The sequence below is a fragment of the Ranitomeya variabilis genome, chromosome 3, assembly GCF_051348905.1.
Source record: "Ranitomeya variabilis isolate aRanVar5 chromosome 3, aRanVar5.hap1, whole genome shotgun sequence".
NCBI classification, from domain to species: Eukaryota; Metazoa; Chordata; class Amphibia; order Anura; family Dendrobatidae; genus Ranitomeya; species Ranitomeya variabilis.
In genome coordinates, this window is record NC_135234.1 from 146,525,667 (window position 1) to 146,545,107 (window position 19,441).

The window sequence follows — 19,441 nt, forward strand, 5'->3', positions numbered from 1 at the left end:
TCAATTTCCTCAATTTTTAAAAACAGTGTAATGGCTTTATGCAACGTGACAGCTCGACTTATGGGAATAACCTTTTGCATGCCTATTTAGCAGTGAGATGGAGTGGCACGACTGACATAAATCAGCTGGTTCCAGGTTCTAGACAGAAAATAATGAGTACTTTAGCAGCAGAGCACACCTAAAGCAATGCAGCAATTTATACACTGAGCTAAGTGGTCAGTTACTCTAGCCTTGTAATATTAACTGTATATGGCAAGAGCCAAGCCATCAAATCATATGTCCTGCTCCTAGGAATCAGGCTGTGCTGTATTCGAAATGCACTTGATACTTGATATGTCACCTGCATTAAGAGCAAATGGATATTTAAATGGTCGTCTAGGCTTTTTTTCCTCTTTTTTAAGGACACAAAACACCTTTCAGCTCATTACGACCATTGTCCTGCAAAGCAGGTTGAAAGTTAACTACTTTATCACTGTGTGATTGCCAAATCCAGCAGGACACAGCGGAGGCAATAATTTATATTTTCACACTTACCTTTCCGTTGCTCGGAGGGGGGTTAAACCTCTTTGCACATACAAGAAAGGCATCAGGCTGAGGTTTGCCATTTTTCACATCTGGGTCATCTCCAAGCACAATATGATGGAATAAATTGAAGAATTCTTTGTGCCTACTTGTTTTCATTTCAAATGTCACTCTGGCTGAGCTAGTGGCAACAGCCATTGGGATGTTGTGCTTATTCAGATGGTAGATTAACTTTTCAACCCCTGTGACAGAGGAAAAGAACAAAAATAAATGAGAAATGCAAAGATTACATGATAAAGCTTGTCCATACTATCATTGATAGCAGATAATAATAATATTTGACAGTTTCTGAGAAAATAAAGTTTTGGAGATCACGGTTATTATCTGTGCAAAACAATGAAAGGGCATAAATAGGAATGACTCCACAGTACCCTGTTCTCCAGATGTAGAGCTCAAACCTCAGAAGAACTTCTACGCAGATTAACCCCGTAAGTACAGGAGCTGTGTGCTGGATTTATACAGCAAAAGACAATTTACAGTTTTTAACAATAAATTATAACAGAAAGAAGGAAAAGCTGTGGAGTTCTGAAAATCATAAAATGGTCTGATAGGTGTCGAGTTCCTGCAGCTGCACGAACGATTATGAGGTGAACGCCATCATGGGGTGTAAGGTGGTACGCGGCAAAAGATTCTATTTGGTGGATTGGAAGGGTCATGGCCCTGAGGACAGGTCCTGGGAGCCTGCTGAGCACATTCAGGCTCTGCAGCTCATTGCGGCCTTCGAGCGTAGCAAGGTCCAAGGAGGGAGGGGCCCTAGGAAGGGGGGTAATGTTAGGTGTCGAGTTTCCGCCGCTGCACATGGTGAATCATTTACCATCTCCACTGTGGTCTCCCATTCTCCTACAGCCACAGTGGAGCCTGCTCAGCAGAGACTTCGGTCCCAGCGTCTGGCTCAAGCTGATACTGTGCGGCTGGTTACTGCAGTCCTTCCAGGCTCAGCCATCGTAACCAGTACTGATCAGCGGTGAGTGGGCACTCCTGGGACTAAGTCCTGCCTTTCTTCTTCTGAGCATGCCCAAGTGACGACCTCCCATTCGAGGTCGGGGCTCACATGCTCAGGTCCTGTAGCAGCTCCTATTGGACCACTAGGAAGGTCCCGGAGAGCTTCCGCTATAAAAGGTTTGCATGGCCATGCGCTAGTATAAACCTGTTATCGTGTGTGTGTGGATGTATGCCTGTTCTGGTGATTGCTCCTTAATCATTCCCATCCGTAGTGTTGCTGAATGTTCGCAAATGTTGGAGCTACCTAGCACCTGACAGTGCTATCCTAGACACAAGAGCACAATCCTACTGCGTCAAACCAGCAGTGACCGCCAGTGAGGCGCCGTGCGCAATCAGTGCAGTTTCCTAGCTCTAGTTAGGGTGGTTAGTGGTGACCGCCAGAGCGGCGCTGTACGCACTCTGTGCGGTAATCTTTAATCAGTCCTGACAACCAGTCAGTGTAGGGTGGGAATTCCAGCTTGATCTTAGCAGGTGACTCAGGGCGTCCTCAGGTGTGAGCTCAAAAGCCACCGAGGGTCAGAGCGAGATCAATCACCAGCATAGTGGGGGTGAGTTTCAGGGATCCCACTAGCGTCCATCTGCTGCACCCTGTGACTGCTAACAGGGCACATAATTTCCTTTGTTTCCCTACGTCTCTGTGAAGCAACAAAGTTTGCATCAGTTCATACTGGGTGACGGAACCGTGTTTATTCTGGCGTAGTAAAGACATACAGTGCCGCCATTAAATAGCAGCAGGTTCCATCTCTGCATGGTGGACCTCCGGCTGCGAACGCGCCTTTTACTATCTTTGTATTTATTTGGTGCGTTCCACCAGCCCTAACATGGTCAGACATGTTAATGATATGAAAATAATAAAGAAAAACAGAAACAACTTAATTCAGCATTGAGTAAGAATATCATGAGAAAGGCATGCACTTAAATTCCTTGGCATGATGTCAATGAGGTTGCCTGTGGAATGTTTTGTCACTGTGAATGTACATGAGCATGCAAATCATCAAGATCCCCCGCTGGCAGCTCCCATTGCCAGTAATGTCCCAGATATGCTCAATGGGAGACAATTCAGGAGATTATGCAGGCCAAGGTAACACATTTTAGCCATGCAACCTACCCACAGTAGCATCAGCAATATTCACCTTGGCGTTGTTGTGTTGGAAAACGGTTCCTGATACACATCAGTGAAATGGCCGCACTACTGATTCCACCAAATCAATGTAAAGACAAGTTGTTGTTTTTTTACCTCCAATGAAGGGTAGAGAGGTATTGCAACATCAAACCATAATCTTTAAAGAGAGATAGAGGTGACATGGTCTCATCAGATTTGAAGCTCATAGTGATCCATTCTATACTGTTAGTGAAATTAAACATAACATGCCAAGCCAAAGGCACTAAACAGTGTCTCCACAGACCATCAGAAGACATTTGCATGATATTGGGCTACAAGTCAGTTGTTCAGCTGCAGGTGTTCTTTTAACCTTATACAATCACTCTCACAGTCTATCATGATGCAGAGCAAGGCATCAATTTAGAATGGAATAGAGGACTGTCTTCCTCAGCGATGAGTCCAACATTTTTCTTGGATGCAGTGATAGCATTAGATTGGGCAAAGCCATGAAGAGGACTTCATGAGGGAATGTAAAAGAATCCCAGGATCTGTTTTGAATTTGAACATTCCAGGTAATTTCTTGCTCAAAGTACTCTGAGCATCTGTCCCATAAAGCACATGTGGAATATTATTGGTTGGCAACTGCAAAGGGAGCTGCCAACAGCAGATCTTGATAATTTGCATTGTGTGGCAGAACATTCCTCAGACAACCATTAATAACCTAATTGATGTAAAGCTAAGGCATTTAAGTACACACATTTCTGCAGGTGGCCCTCATATTTCATACTGAATAAATTGAGATGATTTGAAAGTGTTGTTTCCAGTGTTTCATCAATTGATCCTGCTATTTCCATAATTCCACAATTTTTTATATACAGTATACTATTGTAAATGCATTTTCTTAAAATGCAGATCTTCATTAAAATCTTATAATATATGGGGTTTTCCTCAAATCACTAAATCTTATATTACAGATGTTCCCATAAAATTACTTAATATATGCTCTCCCCAAGAAAGGAGATAACTTGCTGATTGCTAGGTTTTCAATATTTGGAAAACTCAGCGCTTCACAGAAAAGTGCTCATCCCTGAGAATGTTACTCTGCTGGCTCCTTTCTTGGACATTCAGACTCCCATTTACCACTATGCGTGTGATTAGGCAAAAGGAAGGAGGGAAGATTGTTTGCAGCACATCAATGAGGAAGAACATCAACAGCCCTCATGAAATCAGAACATCACAAAACTGAAAATTGCAAAGCACAAGCGCATTCAATTTTAAAAAAGGAACTTTATAAACACTTGTCGCTTGTCCTCTAAGTGTCAAAATTAAGTGATGTAATATATTTTCACTGCGGTGGACTTGAGCTGCCTTTCATATGGATTACCACTCCTCTCTGAAGATCTGATACCAATATATACATTTTACCCTGCAACACAAGTACCATTTCCCATGGCCAAATCTTCTTTAGCCTAAGGCTCCGAAAGCCAAATATATGCCGATACTCTAAACAATATGTTTGCTGAAGCTTAGCAGTGGTTATCTTTGATAGGGATGATTTGATCTTGCTAGAACTTCTTTCCCCGATGTTGGCACCACCCCTGTGTTCAGGTGCGCATGTCTGCGGTCCGTGTAGTCCGGAGCATTATGGATGGCGCTGGATGCTGACGTGTGCGTGTCAGTGACGTCTGTGTGACGTCTCTCTGGCCCGCATGTCTGACGCACCTTGCCGGAAGTAATGTAATCACCGGCGCACAGATCCGCACACATGCGCCGCGAGGATGGACACATAGTGATGAGGGTATTTAGCGGCAGTTAGGCACACAGTACACCACCGCACCTTGAGAAAGAGGCGAAACGTGCGTCGGTGGCGGCGTGGACACGTGTCCTGACTTAGCACTATCATGGGTAAGCACTGATGAGAGTGTCTAACCCTGTCCTATTTAATGGCATAGCGCGCAGTTTACTACAGCCATATGGATACTTGTATTATTACTATATATTCTTTGTTTGGATTTAAGGGTTCTTTTCGCGGCACTTGAGCACTGTTTACCCATGAAAAGAAATAAAATCTGTAGTCGGGACATTATTGTCTGCATTTTTATTACCTGATCCTAGTCTATTTATTTCTATCTATTTATACGTTATGTTTACCATTTCAATAAACTTATATTTTCTGATTATTTTTGGACTGTACTCCAATTTTCTTATGTTTTATATCTACAGGAACTGGAAACTTTTTGCCAAGAAGAGTGGGCAGCTTTACCATCTGAGAAAATAAATAACTTTATCCACAACTACTATAAAATAATTCAAGCTGTCATTGATGTTAGGGCAATACACGGTATTAAGAAACGGGATATGTGAACTTTTGATCAGGGTCATTTGGATGTTTTGGGTTGTCATTATGATTTAAAAAGAGAAAACACAGTAGTTTGACAATAAATGGCTTCACCCAACCGCTAATCATGAGTGGAGAAAAAATTTTGGTGTTATCATTCATAATCTCTGAAAAACAACCAAGAAGGCAAAAAGTTCTGCCAGGATATGGGGGAGATAAAAAGTTCTGGTGTGTATTTACAATGATGGTCCAGCCATCTTGAGGGAGTGGGGGATAGATAGAGATAATGAATGGGCTACACACACTTACATAAATGTACGAGGCTGCTCTGAACAAATGTGTTTTGAGAGAGCGCCTAAAACTGTGCAAGTTGTGGCTGGTCCTAATTTCTTGGGGTAGAGCATTCCAGAGGATTGGCGCAATGCAGGAGAAGTCTTGGAAGTGACTAAATTCACACATAGTAAGTTACTAGGTGATTTTCATCTATATATATAATTGTCTAAGGATTTTTCCATCTGTCTGTCTGTCTGTCTGTCTTTCTGTCTGTCCTGGAAATCCCGTGTCTCTGATTGGTCGAGGCCGCCTGTGTCATTTCTGTTTATTACGAGTAACTTTAATTATGGACATGGGTTGCTGTCTGGTAATAATTTCAATAAATGGATTTCTAGAGGTGCTATTGACATGCATTTATTGATGGACCGTATAATAATGCTCAAATCACACAGCAAATACAGATTCATTTTTTTAAAGGGGTAAGCACCTCAGTGTAAAATAATTTTTTGTTCCACTGCCACAGAGACTTGGACTGGATGCCAGACCAGGCAAGAACAACATTTTTGTTTTTGCTCAATTTTGCTTGTACTATATTTATGAGTTTTTGCTCACTTTTGCATCTTGTCCAGAAAAGAGGCATAGACTGGTTTATTTTGTAACATATTCCCTACTTTTCGTTCAATTTTTAATTTTTAAAACATCCGCTTTAAATAATATTTTTTTCTTACATGTTACAAGCTAATGTTTTCCGAAGGCTTGCCTTCACGGCTATATTGAAAGTGAAATGGATTTGTCTGCTAATATTATCCACATAAACAGGCATCTAAAAAACCATACAGTACAATTTTCACAATACCTGGCATTAAGGATGCAGTTGGAAAAAGCTTCTCCTGTTTAATTTGACTTTCATTCAGTAACTCTTCAGCAGTAATAGGAAGGTCGAGAACATCACGGATAATTTGGGCTGCCGGCAATGCCTTTTCCCCCATGACTAAGGATTTCACATCCCAAGTGTATTTTTTTCCAAATTTGTCACAGATTTCTTGAAAAACCACCGTGTAAAGACGCTCTGTATCTGTAAAGAAAGGCATGTAAAAGCATTAAGATGGATTACTTGTATTGTTACAGTGGGAGATTGTGTTCGGAAAAAATAGAAAAAATTCCAGTAATCAGTCATTATTGACAATTTAGAAGTCCCATACTGTCAAATAGTACGGATCAATGGATGGTAACAGAAAGATATATACACTCTACTAGCAACTGCAGACAGCCCTGAAATTCTACTACTATCATCATTTTTTTTGTTATTAGAGGAGTATCCTAATAGTTTCTCTTCAGTTAACTCTCTGGACTTGACCTTGTAAGGCTGAAGCTTAATGACAAATATATAGTTTGGAGCCTATGGCGTAGAAAACATAAATTAAAACAGTTAATTATCTACAATTTATAATTCCAATATTTTTTAATGTGATGAAGAAATATTTGAGACTCCATAAGACACCATGGCCCAAGTGCAATTGCTACTTTTACACCCCCCATAGATACCCCCTTATCTTATAGTTTTGTAATGAGTTATCAGCGGTTTTTGACTAGTGGATGCTAGGTTAAAATAAGGTTTCTTTGGACCTGCAGTACCAAAATCATTGTAGTAGAAATGGATAAGAACTTCACTTTTAATGAAAAAAAATTGTAACATTCAAAAACCAAAATCCATGCTCTAGTTAAATGTGACATGCCATTAGCACTATCATGGCAAAGAGCAACAGCTACGTGTTTCAGACAAACTCAAGTGTCCTGTGTCTAAGTTGGTTTGTGTAGAAGCTCAGAGTCTTGATAAATCCTATAAACAACAGTGCTGGAGTTTGGAAAAATTACATGACTGACATAATCCACTCATTACGGACAAATCTTATTAAGCTGAAAACAACTAAAATAGCAATACATAATTATAACAATGAATGCCAGACAAAATGAATAGATAGTACATGAACTGATCTAGTAATTAAACATCACATCTTACTAAACTGCCCTTCTTTGCAGTGTTTGAAGAATACATAAAATGCTACTGTTAAAGTGTTGAACTGAAATATAACATAGATTAACCATTTCACAGTCACAATGACTCTGGAGGTCCAGCATCTCCTTACCACTTGAATCATGTTATTTTTGTCACACACTGAAAACTACTCCGATTTTCAATGCCTTTAGTGCTCCAGTAGTAAACAACAATCAGATTTAGGTCTTTTTCTTTCCCTATGGGTATTGAGTTGAGCACTCTGACCTCCTATCCCTAGGCTGAAAAATCTTAAAATTGCTGCTTTTTCTGCCCTAATTTATTATACTGTTCAGGGAGTTCCCATGATTGACTGTGATAGATCATGTGATGTGATACATGAAAGGCATTAAGGAGAAAATTGTGACTGATGTCATTAATCCATTCTATGAGCAATCAGCAATATGTGAAATGATGCTGTGTATTTTCTTTTTTGCAATCTTGAAAATTGAATCGCAGTGCTAAAATTTGCAGGAAATTTTTCATTCGGCGATCGTCAGCAATAGAATTCCAATCAAAAGTCATGAGTCCTCTGGAAAATTAGTGCAGGATGTGCCATTAATGAGAAGAAACTGCCATCTTCAAATCAAGCATAACCAAAGTGTGCTGGGGGATTTGCAGGGGGAACGACCATGTGTGCTTTACCATATCAGGTGACTCTCAGTAAGGATTTCTGTGATGTAAAAGCCCTGTGCACCCAACCATGAGGAGATTTGGCACCAGGGAAAAAAGTGGGGCAGACGTGCTTCAGAGACACTGCTGTTATTATTATTATTATTATTATTATTATTAATAATTTATTTATTTGTATAGCACCATTAAATCCATGGTGCTGTACATGAGGAGTTACAAAGTTATAGATATCGTTTACAGTAAACAAATAAACAAATTTACGATGACAGACTGGTACAGAGGGGAGAGGTCTCTGTCCTTGCAGACTTACATTCTACGAGATAATGGGGAAGAGTCAGAAGGTCGGGGGTGCAGCAGCTCTGGTGGTGGTGAGGCGGCAGCTCGGGTGGTGGTGAGGTCACAGAATTGTTATTGCAGGCTGTAAGCTTTCCTAAAGAGATGGGTTTTCAGCTTCCGTCTGAAGGATCTGAGGGTGGTGGATAATTGGACATGTTGAGGCGTGGAATTCCAGAGGATGGGGGATATTCAGGAGAAATCTTGGAGGTGGTTGTGTGAGGAACAAATAAGTGTGGAGGAGAGTAAGAGGTCTTGGGAGGATCGAAGATTATGTGAGGGAAGATATTGGAAGATTAGTTCAGAGATATAAGGAGGGGACAGGTTGTGGATAGCTTTGTAGGTCAGTGTTTTTGTAGTTTGAACTGCATTTGTTTGGGAATTGGGAGCCAGTGGATTGATTTGCAGAGGGGAGAAACAGGGGAGAAGTGAGGAGAGAGGTGGATTAGTCAGGCAGCAGAGTTGAGGACAGACTGGAGTGGTTCAAGAGAGTTAGTGGGGAGGCCACAGAGGAGAGTGTTGCAGTAATCAAGGCGGGAGATGATGAGGGCATGCACAAGAGTTTTAGTAGATTGAGGGCTGAAGAATGGACATATTCTGGAAATACAGTGGGGCAAAAAAGTATTTAGTCATTCAGCAATAGTGCAAGTTCCACCACTTAAAAAGATGAGAGGCGTCTGTAATTTACATCATACGTAGACCTCAACTATGGGAGACAAACTGAGAAAAAAAATCCAGAAAATCACATTGTCTGTTTTTTTATCATTTTATTTGCATATTAAGGTGGAAAATAAGTATTTGGTCAGAAACAAAATTTCATCTCAATACTTTGTAATATATCCTTTGTTGGCAATGACAGAGGTCAAACGTTTTCTGTAAGTCTTCACAAGGTTGCCACACACTGTTGTTGGTATGTTGGCCCATTCGTCCATGCAGACCTCCTCTAGAGCAGTGATGTTTTTGGCTTTTCGCTTGGCAACACGGACTTTCAACTCCCTCCAAAGGTTTTCTATAGGGTTGAGATCTGGAGACTGGCTAGGCCACTCCAGGACCTTGAAATGCTTCTTACGAAGCCACTCCTTCGTTGCCCTGGCGGTGTGCTTTGGATCATTGTCATGTTGAAAGACCCAGCCACGTTTCATCTTCAATGCCCTTGCTGATGGAAGGAGGTTTGCACTCAAAATCTCACGATACATGGCCCCATTCATTCTTTCATGTACCCGGATCAGTCGTCCTGGCCCCTTTGCAGAGAAACAGCCCCAAAGCATGATGTTTCCACCACCATGCTTTACAGTAGGTATGGTGTTTGATGGATGCAACTCAGTATTCTTTTTCCTCCAAACACGACAAGTTGTGTTTCTACCAAACAGTTCCAGTTCGGTTTCATCAGACCATAGGACATTCTCCCAAAACTCCTCTGGATCATCCAAATGCTCTCTAGCAAACTTCAGACGGGCCCGGACATGTACTGGCTTAAGCAGTGGGACACGTCTGGCACTGCAGGATCTGAGTCCATGGTGGCATAGTGTGTTACTTATAGTAGGCCTTGTTACATTGGTCCCAGCTCTCTGCAGTTCATTCACTAGTTACCCCCGCGTGGTTCTGGGATTTTTGCTCACCGTTCTTGTGATCATTCTGACCCCACGGGGTGGGATTTTGCGTGGAGCCCCAGATCGAGGGAGATTATCAGTGGTCTTGAATGTCTTCCATTTTCTAATTATTGCTCCCACTGTTGATTTCTTCACTCCAAGCTGGTTGGCTATTGCAGATTCAGTCTTCCCAGCCTGGTGCAGGGCTACAATTTTGTTTCTGGTGTCCTTTGACAGCTCTTTGGTCCTCACCATAGTGGAGTTTGGAGTCAGACTGTTTGAGGGTGTGCACAGGTGTCTTTTTATACTGATAACAAGTTTAAACAGGTGCCATTACTACAGGTAATGAGTGGAGGAAAGAGGAGACTCTTAAAGAAGAAGTTACAGGTCTGTGAGAGCCAGAAATCTTGATTGTTTGCTTCTGACCAAATACTTATTTTCCACCATAATATGCAAATAAAATGATAAAAAAACAGACAATGTGATTTTCTGGATTTTTTTTTCTCAGTTTGTCTCCCAGAGTTGAGGTCTACCTATGATGTAAATTACAGACGCCTCTCATCTTTTTAAGTGGTGGAACTTGCACTATTGCTGAATGACTAAATACTTTTTTGCCCCACTGTATGTTTGAGTTGGAGGTGACAGGAGGTGGCAAGAGTTTGGATGTGTGGTTTGAAGGACAGGGCAGAGTCGAGAGTTACTCTGTGGCAGCAGGTTTCAGGTGCATGACAGAGTGTGATGTTGTTTACCATATTAGAAAGATTGGGTAGGGGAGATACGCGAGATGGAGGAAAGATGATGAGTTCGGTTTTGCCTACATTGCGTTTTAGGAAACGACAGGTAAAGAAGGAGGATATGGCTGATAGACACTCCATGATTCTGGACAGCGGAGAGGTGACACTTGGGCCAGAGAGGTGAATCTGAGTGTCATCCACATATAGGTGGTACTGGAAGTCATGGGACTTTATGAGTTGTCCTAGGCCAAGGGTATACAAGGAAAAAAGTAGCGGCTCCAGGACATAGCCTTGAGGGACTCCAACAGAGAGCGGGCGGGATGAGGAAGTAGTGTGGGAGTGGGAAACGCTACATGTGCAGTCAGAAACGTATGAGACAATCCAAGACAAGGCAAGGTTCTTTGATGCCAAGGGAAGAAAGAATCTGTAGCAGTAGACATTGGTCGACTGTTGAAGGCCGAGGACAGGTCGAGAAGGAGGAGGATGGAGAACTGTCCGTTAACTTTGGCTGTGAGTAAGTCATTAGTAATTTTGGTCAGGGCAGTTTCGGTGGAGTGGTGGGGACGATAGTCAGATTGGAGGTTGTCAATAAGTGATTTAGATGAGATGTGGGAGTTACGTTGAGCATGGACATGCTGCTCAAGGAGTTTGGAAGCAAACATGAGCAGTGATATTGGGCGATAGCTGGGCATAGCAATTGAGTCAAGGTTAGTTTATTTGAGGATAGGTGTGATGGTGGCATGTTTAAAGGCAGAGAGGAAGGTACCATGGGTTAGGGCTGGAATGAGCATGTTAGTGAGATTGGGGAGCAGGAGGGAAGGGATGGAATCAAGTGCACATGTGGTGAGGTGTGATTTGGAAAGGAAGTGAGTAACCTCTCTTTCAGTGATGTCGTAGTCACCACATGGCTCTTCTCGGCTTGACTATCGGCAGCAGTCTCTCAGGCTCAGGGTGCTGAGAGCTGAGAACTGCTGAGACCAATGTGCCAGACCTCAGCAAGGAGTCTGTGCTACCCAGGTGCCGGTCACCACCTGGCATGGTCCGGATCCCTGTGAAGATATCCCAGAGTATCGCTTACACTGGACAGAGCAGGAATCTGCACCCTGTGCTGGTGAAGCCTACAAGGCCCAATTATGTCTGTCAAGAGCTTAAGCCCAGTCTTATACACCCTGAGGCTGAGAGACTTCTGCCGATAGTCAAGCCGAGAAGAGTCATGCGGTGACTGCGACAGGATTGTCATGCCTGTGATAGAGGAGGAAGAGTGCGAGTGAGCAGGGCCGTCACTTCTAGCTATTACCTACGATACTGGGGTTGGCTGGGACTAGGATTACAGGTTGGAAGGGGTCGGTAGTGCATGGGAGGCTCAACAGGCTTTAATAAACTATGTCAGGAAGAGACTTGCTGCCTAGCAGGAAAACCCTGTGACCCCTGCTAGGGCCTGAACTTTGAGTGAGAATTCACGTGCTGACTCTTAAGAATGAGTGCACCACTAACGTTAAGTAGTAAAATATTTTCTTGCTCATTCTAAACCTGTTGTGATTCCCTATACTGTTAAATTGCATATCATCTAACACTAATTGTTTATTGCATAAAAATACCATTATATCAACACCTGGCTGTTTTTGTCTCGTGATCTCTGCTCGTTGCATCCAGACACCAGCATTAAAGAATGGTGAATCGAATGGTAATTTGTTCAAATTCGCCGAAACCTGCAAGTTTCAAGAAATCTGACTCTAAGTTGATTTGCAGTGAATTTATCCACTCATCTCTACAAAATATCATATTTTTTGTATCTTGTCTGTACATAATGTGTTTACTATATATAGGAAGAAAGTCTATGATCTACACAACAACACAAGAATATGTAATTTAATACACAAGTTTCTTTTTTTATTGCCAATTGCTGCTACAATGTTGGTGACTAGAGATGCACAAATTTGAGTGAAATTGAATTGTACTAAAATTATACACAAATCTGTATTCCGAATGTAAATATTTTAGTAATTTGCTCAACCCAACGCAAATTCAATAAAATCTCAGGCAGCAAAATGGCTCAACAGTAGAATGATGGCAAAAGGCTAAACCCCCCCCAAAAAAAAAAAAAAAAAATCCAGCTGCTTCCCGTCTGATCCTCGGTGCCTCTTACTTCTGTTGGGTGCTCAATCCTTGACCCACTTATACAGCCCCTGGCAAAAATTATGGAATCACCGGCCTTGGAGGATGTTCATTCAGTTGTTTAATTTTTTTTGTAGAAAAAAAGCAGATCACAGACATGGCACTAAAGTTTTTTCAAATGGCAAGTTTCTGGCTTTAAGAAACACTACAAGAAATCAAGAACAAAAAATGTGGTTGTCAATAATGGTTACTTTTTTAACCAAGCATAGGGGAAAAATTATGGAATCACTCAATTCTAAGGAAAAAATTATGGAGTCACCCTGTACATTTTCATACCCAAAAATAACACCTGCATAAAATTAGATCTGCTCGTTAGTCTGCATCTAAAAAGGAGTGATCACACCTTGGAGAGCTGTTGCACCAAGTGGACTGACATGAATCATGGCTCTAACAGGAGAGATGTCAATTGAAACAAAGGAGAGGATTATCAAACTCTGAAAAGAAGGTAAATCAGGCAATGTTGCAAAAGATGTTGGTTGTTCACAGTCAGCTGTGTCTAAAACCTGGACCAAATACAAACAACATGGGAAGGTTGTTAAATGCAAACATACTGGTAGACCAAGGAAGATATCAAAGCGTCAAGACCGGAAATTTAAAGCAATATGTCTCCAAAACAGGAAAAGCACAATAAAATAAATGAGGACCGAATGGGTGGAAACTGGAGTCAACGTCTGTGACCGAATTGTAAGAAACCGCCTAAAGGAAGTGGGATTTACATACAGAAAAGCTAAGCGAAAACCATCATTAACACCTAAACAAAAAAAACAAAAACAAGGCTACGATGGGCTAAGGAAAAGCAATCATGGACTGTGGATGACTGGATGAAAGTCATATTCAGTGATGAATCACAAATCTGCATTGGGAAAGCTGATGATTCTGGAACGTTTGTTTGGTGCCGTTCCAATGAGATTTATAAAGATGACTGCCTGAAGAGAACATGCAAATTTCCACAGCCATTGATGATATGGGGCTGCATGTCAGGTAAAGGCACTGGGGAGATGGCTGTCATTACATCTTCAATAAATGCAAAAGTTTATGTTGATATTTTTGACACTTTTCTTATCCCATCAATTGAAAGGATGTTTGAGGATGGTGAAATCATTTTTCAAGATGACAATGCCATAGAGCAAAAACTGAAACATTCCTTGAAAAAAGACACATAAGGTCAATGTCATGGCCTCAAATTGTCCAGATCTCAATCCAATTGAAAATCTTTGGTGGAAGTTGAAGAAAATGGTCCATGACAAGGCTCCAACCTGCAAAGCTGATCTGGCAACAGCAATCAGAGAAAGTTGGAGCCAGATTGATGAAGAGTACTGTTTGACACTCATTAAGTCCATGCCTCAGAGACTGCAAGCTGTTATAAAAGCCAGAGGTGGTGCAACAAAATACTAGTGATGTTTTGGAGTGTTTTTTGTTTGTTTGTTTTTCATGATTCCATAATTTTTTTCTCAGAATTGAGTGATTCCATAATTTTTTCCCTATGCTTGGTTAAAAAAAAGTACCATATTTTTCGGACTATAAGATGCACCAGACTATAAGATGCACCGGATTATAAGATGCACCCAGGTTTTAGAAGTGGAAAATAGGAAAAAAAAATTGAATCAGAAAAATGTGGTAAAACTAATAACATAAATAACATATTATTATTATTGTGGTGTTATTATATATAATATTATGTTATTATATTGGAAGCTGCGTGTAGAAGATGGTGCTGCGGGACCAGTGTGGTGTAAAGTACTATATGAAGACGCTGGAGGGTGAGTATAAGAATGGGGGCACAGGGCTTATATTTAAAGCACCACTCCAGCACTGAAAAATAACACTGGAGTGCCGCCTTAAGATCCTATGGGAGAACTATAACTCCCAGCCTGTCCTGCAGATCCTATGCCATGCTGGGAGTTATGGTTCACCACAGGAGTGGTGGATTGCTTTATTGTGTGTTGTATTGACTAACCTTTTAAGTATTTCTTAGTTGTTCAGGCTGTGAGCAACCCATGACCGCACAGAGTCCTCCCTCATGTTGCCTTTGCACAGCACAGGTCATAAGAAGAAGCATGCAGGTTCTAGTTTGGTGTCTGAAGGACCTGTGATGACATCAGAAGAGGAAGGGCTCTGTGCTGTCATGTGATGCTCCAGCCCGCCCATTTCATGACATCACACAGGTGCTTATGCCGCAGCATCCAGCACAGCCCAGGCAGGTATGCGGCGATCTTGTCTCCTCTGCCACTCTGCTGCTGCCTCCTCCACTAGACACACAGACCTCCCCAGCCGCTGCAGGAGTCCGGCACTGGGGAAACCATGTGTGTCCCTCTTTAAGTGAAGGAGTATTCATTTGCTGCTCCCTGCTCACCGCTCAGCTGACAGGTGGGTGGGGAAGCTGCTAATGAATAATCACTGCATTTTAATCATCAGGACCATGTGGTTTCCCCAGCGCTGCAGCTAGGCAGTGCGGACATTTTTCTGCCTCCTGTGAGTGGGATCACAGTGGATCCCACTCGCCGCTGCCCCCTCCCCACGTTACATCCGGACCATAAGAAGCACCCACATTTTCCTCCCAAATTTGAAGGAAAAAAGTGTGTCTTATGGTCCGAAAAATACGGTAACCATTACTGACTACCACATTTTGTGTTCTTGATTTCTTTTAGTGTTTCTTAAAGCCAGAAAGTTGCCATTTGAAATGACTTTAGTTTTTTGCCACGTCTGTGATCTGCATTTTTCTACAAAATTATACAACTGAATTAACATCCTCCAAGGCCGGTGATTCCATAATTTTTGCCAGGGGTTGTTCTAGGCCAAGAGAGACCCCAGAACATAAGATATATTCCGTTTGTGGAAAATATATTTTATGCAAGCCGAATTTCCTGATAAAACTTGCACAATTTGTCAGATTTAATTAACTACACTGGTGATTCTTGAATATTATAATAAATATAATTCAAATAAATCATAGAAATAAGTAGTACATTATGACAAAAATGCTATACTTTAGCTAATCTACTACAAATTTGAAGGGTGAAATTTAATGTATGATTAAATACTAGTGCACCTATTGTACTTTTCCCTGGGCATATTCATTTTGAGTGAAAGTCATAAAATACATATGACAAAAATCAACCATCAAGAACAGTCTAGTGCGGACAAATCCTTTAGCATGCTTTATTGGGGAAAAAATGGAGTAGCGCAGCCCCAAAAGCCCACAGGACATATATCACAATTCTGTTTCAAATCAGCACAAATTTAACAGACTAGCTCTGATAGTTTCAAGATTGATAGCCTAACTAAAAGAAAAAAAATGTACACTTGGCAGTACCAGGTGGCGTTCTCAGCAAGTGAAAGTTAAAGATAAATTGAAGGCATATGGCTTAAGCTGTTGCTGTCCTACAGCCTAATTTATTACTGATGCAGTGGGAACTAAGAGACAAATAAAAGGAATAGACAACGATCTGAGGGCAATGTGGTACTCGTACATTTTTAAGATCAAGCCAGAATAATAAACTGCCTCTGTGCCAGAGTACAAACAGGCAAACAAAACCACAGAGCGTCAAATGGGAAGCCAAACCATTTATATGGGTTACCAGTATCTGATAAGACCTATTACTCAGACGATTTATGTTAATATACGTGAGTACCATTCCTAGGCTGCAATTTGTCAAGCTCAAATTCTACGGATTGGATAAGGATCTGGTGATACAGCCAACTCAATGCTAATGTGTGATGGATGGGATTACCTTTCTGTGAATTCTGCATGTAATTCTTTTTAGAATTACCAAATGTACTGTAGATTTCCACTGTATTGTGTCTATGCACATGAGCATGTTATCTGATCATTATGTAATATTTAATATTATGAATATGATATTCAAAGTTTTACTGCTTATAATGAGCATGTGTTGATGAAAATAAAGGGACACTACAGAATAATAAGTCAATATCTCTCTAATATCTCTAAGAAGCCAATAGATCTCTCCTAAACGCTATTCATGAAGACCTATGTCCGCACAGCTGGAATAATATGAAGTGGGCTGAATTTAATCTCTCAAGATAACATTTAATAATAATTAAATTTAAATAATATGATTTATATAATTTATATTATAGAATATATAATTTAAATTATAATAGTTATCATTTTTTTCACGACTATAAATGTGCCTACAAAGCTGTACAGAAGTTGTAATTTTAACAAAAAGTACTCATCCTTGACCACAATCTAACATCCCTATTTCAAGCATACACACTAGGGTCAATTTCATAAGAAATATTCAACTTAGGCTGGTTTCATATTAGCATTTCTGTGGGCAGCGTAGGCCTGCGTACTTCTTTCCTTAAGATCCACATAGATCCGCTTGCGTCTTGAGTACCTATATTTAACATTGTGTATGTAAGGATATGCGTTGTATGCGGATGCATCCCCATGCGTCGTTTTGACATGCCCGCCGAATGCAACATCCATGCAAACACTGTGCAACACATTACACAAGTCAGGAATGATGGTTCGAAAAAGCAGGTGAAGAAGCCTGCACTTCAATTTCATAAGGAGCATTAGTTTGAGTTTGCAAAAAAAAGTACTAAAGATGGACAGTAGAAGATTGGAAACAGGTGATTTGTAGCGTTGAAACTAAATTTAATAGACTAGCATCTCTTGGGTGAAATGGGTCTGGAAGAAACCAGGTGAAAAATGAGCCAACAGATCAAGAAATTGAAGCAATGTCAAGTTTGGTGGAGGAAGCCTGATTATATGGGATTGTTTCACAGCCAAAGGCGTTGAATACTTCACCGGGATCAATGGTGGGCTCAATGCTGAACTATATGCGAGTATCCTTCAAGATGGATTACTTCGTACAATCGAGTAATATGGGTATGAAAAGTATGACAGTGTTCCAGCAGGACAACGACCGGATGCATATGTCAATATTGAAAAAACATGGGTAAACATTGGTGAAGAAACGATTTAATGACAATAATGTAGAGGTGCTGGATTGGCTCCCCACAGTGTCTGGCTCTCAACCCAATCAAACACTTGTGGGTGCTGCATGCGGCATGTGCACCCTATCTTTAACATTGAGTATGCAGGCCATGCCGCTGGTGTGCACGCCACATGCAGCCATAGGCGGAGCTGAACGAAGAGGCGCAGCAGTGGGCGGGGCTTCAAGGAGGAAGTCTGCATCCCTCCGCAGCCGTAATTGACTACAATAGGGGTTAAGTTAAGCGAGAGCATGTCCCCACACATCATCAGCAAAGTAAACTTCAATCCCATGTGGTATCACTATCACTCATATAGGCATGATCCACATTCAGGCTCAATCCCCTAAAGCCCCAGTTGTACAAATAAGGCCATCTCACAGGCCTACCAAGTATGGGTCAAAAGTAGCCTTATCCAAGTACTGAGGTACACCGCTCGACGCACCCCGATGCGCGTCTCGATGCCTGTTAGAAGTCCTTGAGAAAGCACGGTTAACAGGCAGCGAAACACACATCAATTACAGTTTACTCATTTGTGTTTAAGTGATGTGATATTCATATACTGTAGTGAGTGTTACACCAACCTTTGGTGTTCCTTTTTTGCACATTTTTTTGCACATTTTTAAATGTCTATTCATGTTGTTTGATTGTGTTAATAAATATTTTTTGATATTTTTATAAAAAACTCCTTCGGTCCTCCTTGTTTTGATGACTGCTTATGGAGTGGTAATGAAGTAGATAGGGGATATTGATCCTCCTTATCTAATAATGAGTCTGTTTTTTAATGAATTAACTAAGCATATGTCAGATGCTGGTTAGAAATGTAATCAATATCACGATTTAAAACGTGTATAACCAGAATATAAATATGTATATAATTGCACGTTGCTTGGAAAATAGGAGGGGCAAATTAACGAAAGCAGGGGGGAAGGTGTTCACAGCATGGTAGTGAAGGTAAATGACTGACAATATAGTATAATATAAACCCAAGTAGAAGTATAGTGAATATCAATCGGATGCTTCCTAGGTAGTGCATCATGCAAAAATTGAGAAGACAGGACTAAAGCTGTATATCTAATAAGAAATGGTAGCTAAACTAGTGAATGAAAAAGTATAGGTAGTTACATGCACATGATAAATAACCTACTGGAGGTAATTGTAAGAAAGAGGTACATATGATGGACTGCATATGTATAATACTTATAAGATAAATGCATAAATAGTCAAAAAGCTTACCACATGTAAAATATGGAGAAAAAGAAGAAACCGGATTAATATCGTATAACTGCACAGACCATAGGATAAGTATGAGTCAGCTTAATATACAAATGTAATAATGTGATAAAGGGCAGACAACCTCATTGTATATTAGTTGGCATGGGTGTAACATGCAGAGGATAGGTGCCTCCCCCAAAAAAATTCTCATTGTAGTCATAATAATAAAAAAAGTGCATGCAATATAAAGCAAAGTGAGATGAGTATCTAGGCAGCGGAAAGTTAACTAGTCCCGTTCCAAATGTGGCACACACCCCAGTATGCACCAACTTTCGGAATCTGTAGAAGAGACCTGGGATAAGATTTTGGTCGAGATATGCTTAACCCCTTCATGACATGTGACATACATTTATTTTGCATGTTGCATCCCTCTCTTTGATGTGGGCT

The 19,441-nt window shown here is 40.9% G+C and overlaps 1 protein-coding gene across 1 annotated transcript in view; it reads right to left on the reverse strand.

Annotated features, from left to right (window-relative positions):
• Window positions 1-19,441, reverse strand: part of PUDP (pseudouridine 5'-phosphatase) — a 516,315-nt gene that overhangs the window by 262,496 nt on the left and 234,378 nt on the right. Inside the window, exons 2-3 of the mRNA XM_077294723.1 lie at window positions 6,154-6,372; window positions 535-764 (exon numbers count right to left, since the gene is read on the reverse strand). Of these exons, the coding sequence (XP_077150838.1) occupies window positions 535-764; window positions 6,154-6,372 (449 nt within the window). The remainder of the gene's footprint in view (window positions 1-534; window positions 765-6,153; window positions 6,373-19,441) is intronic.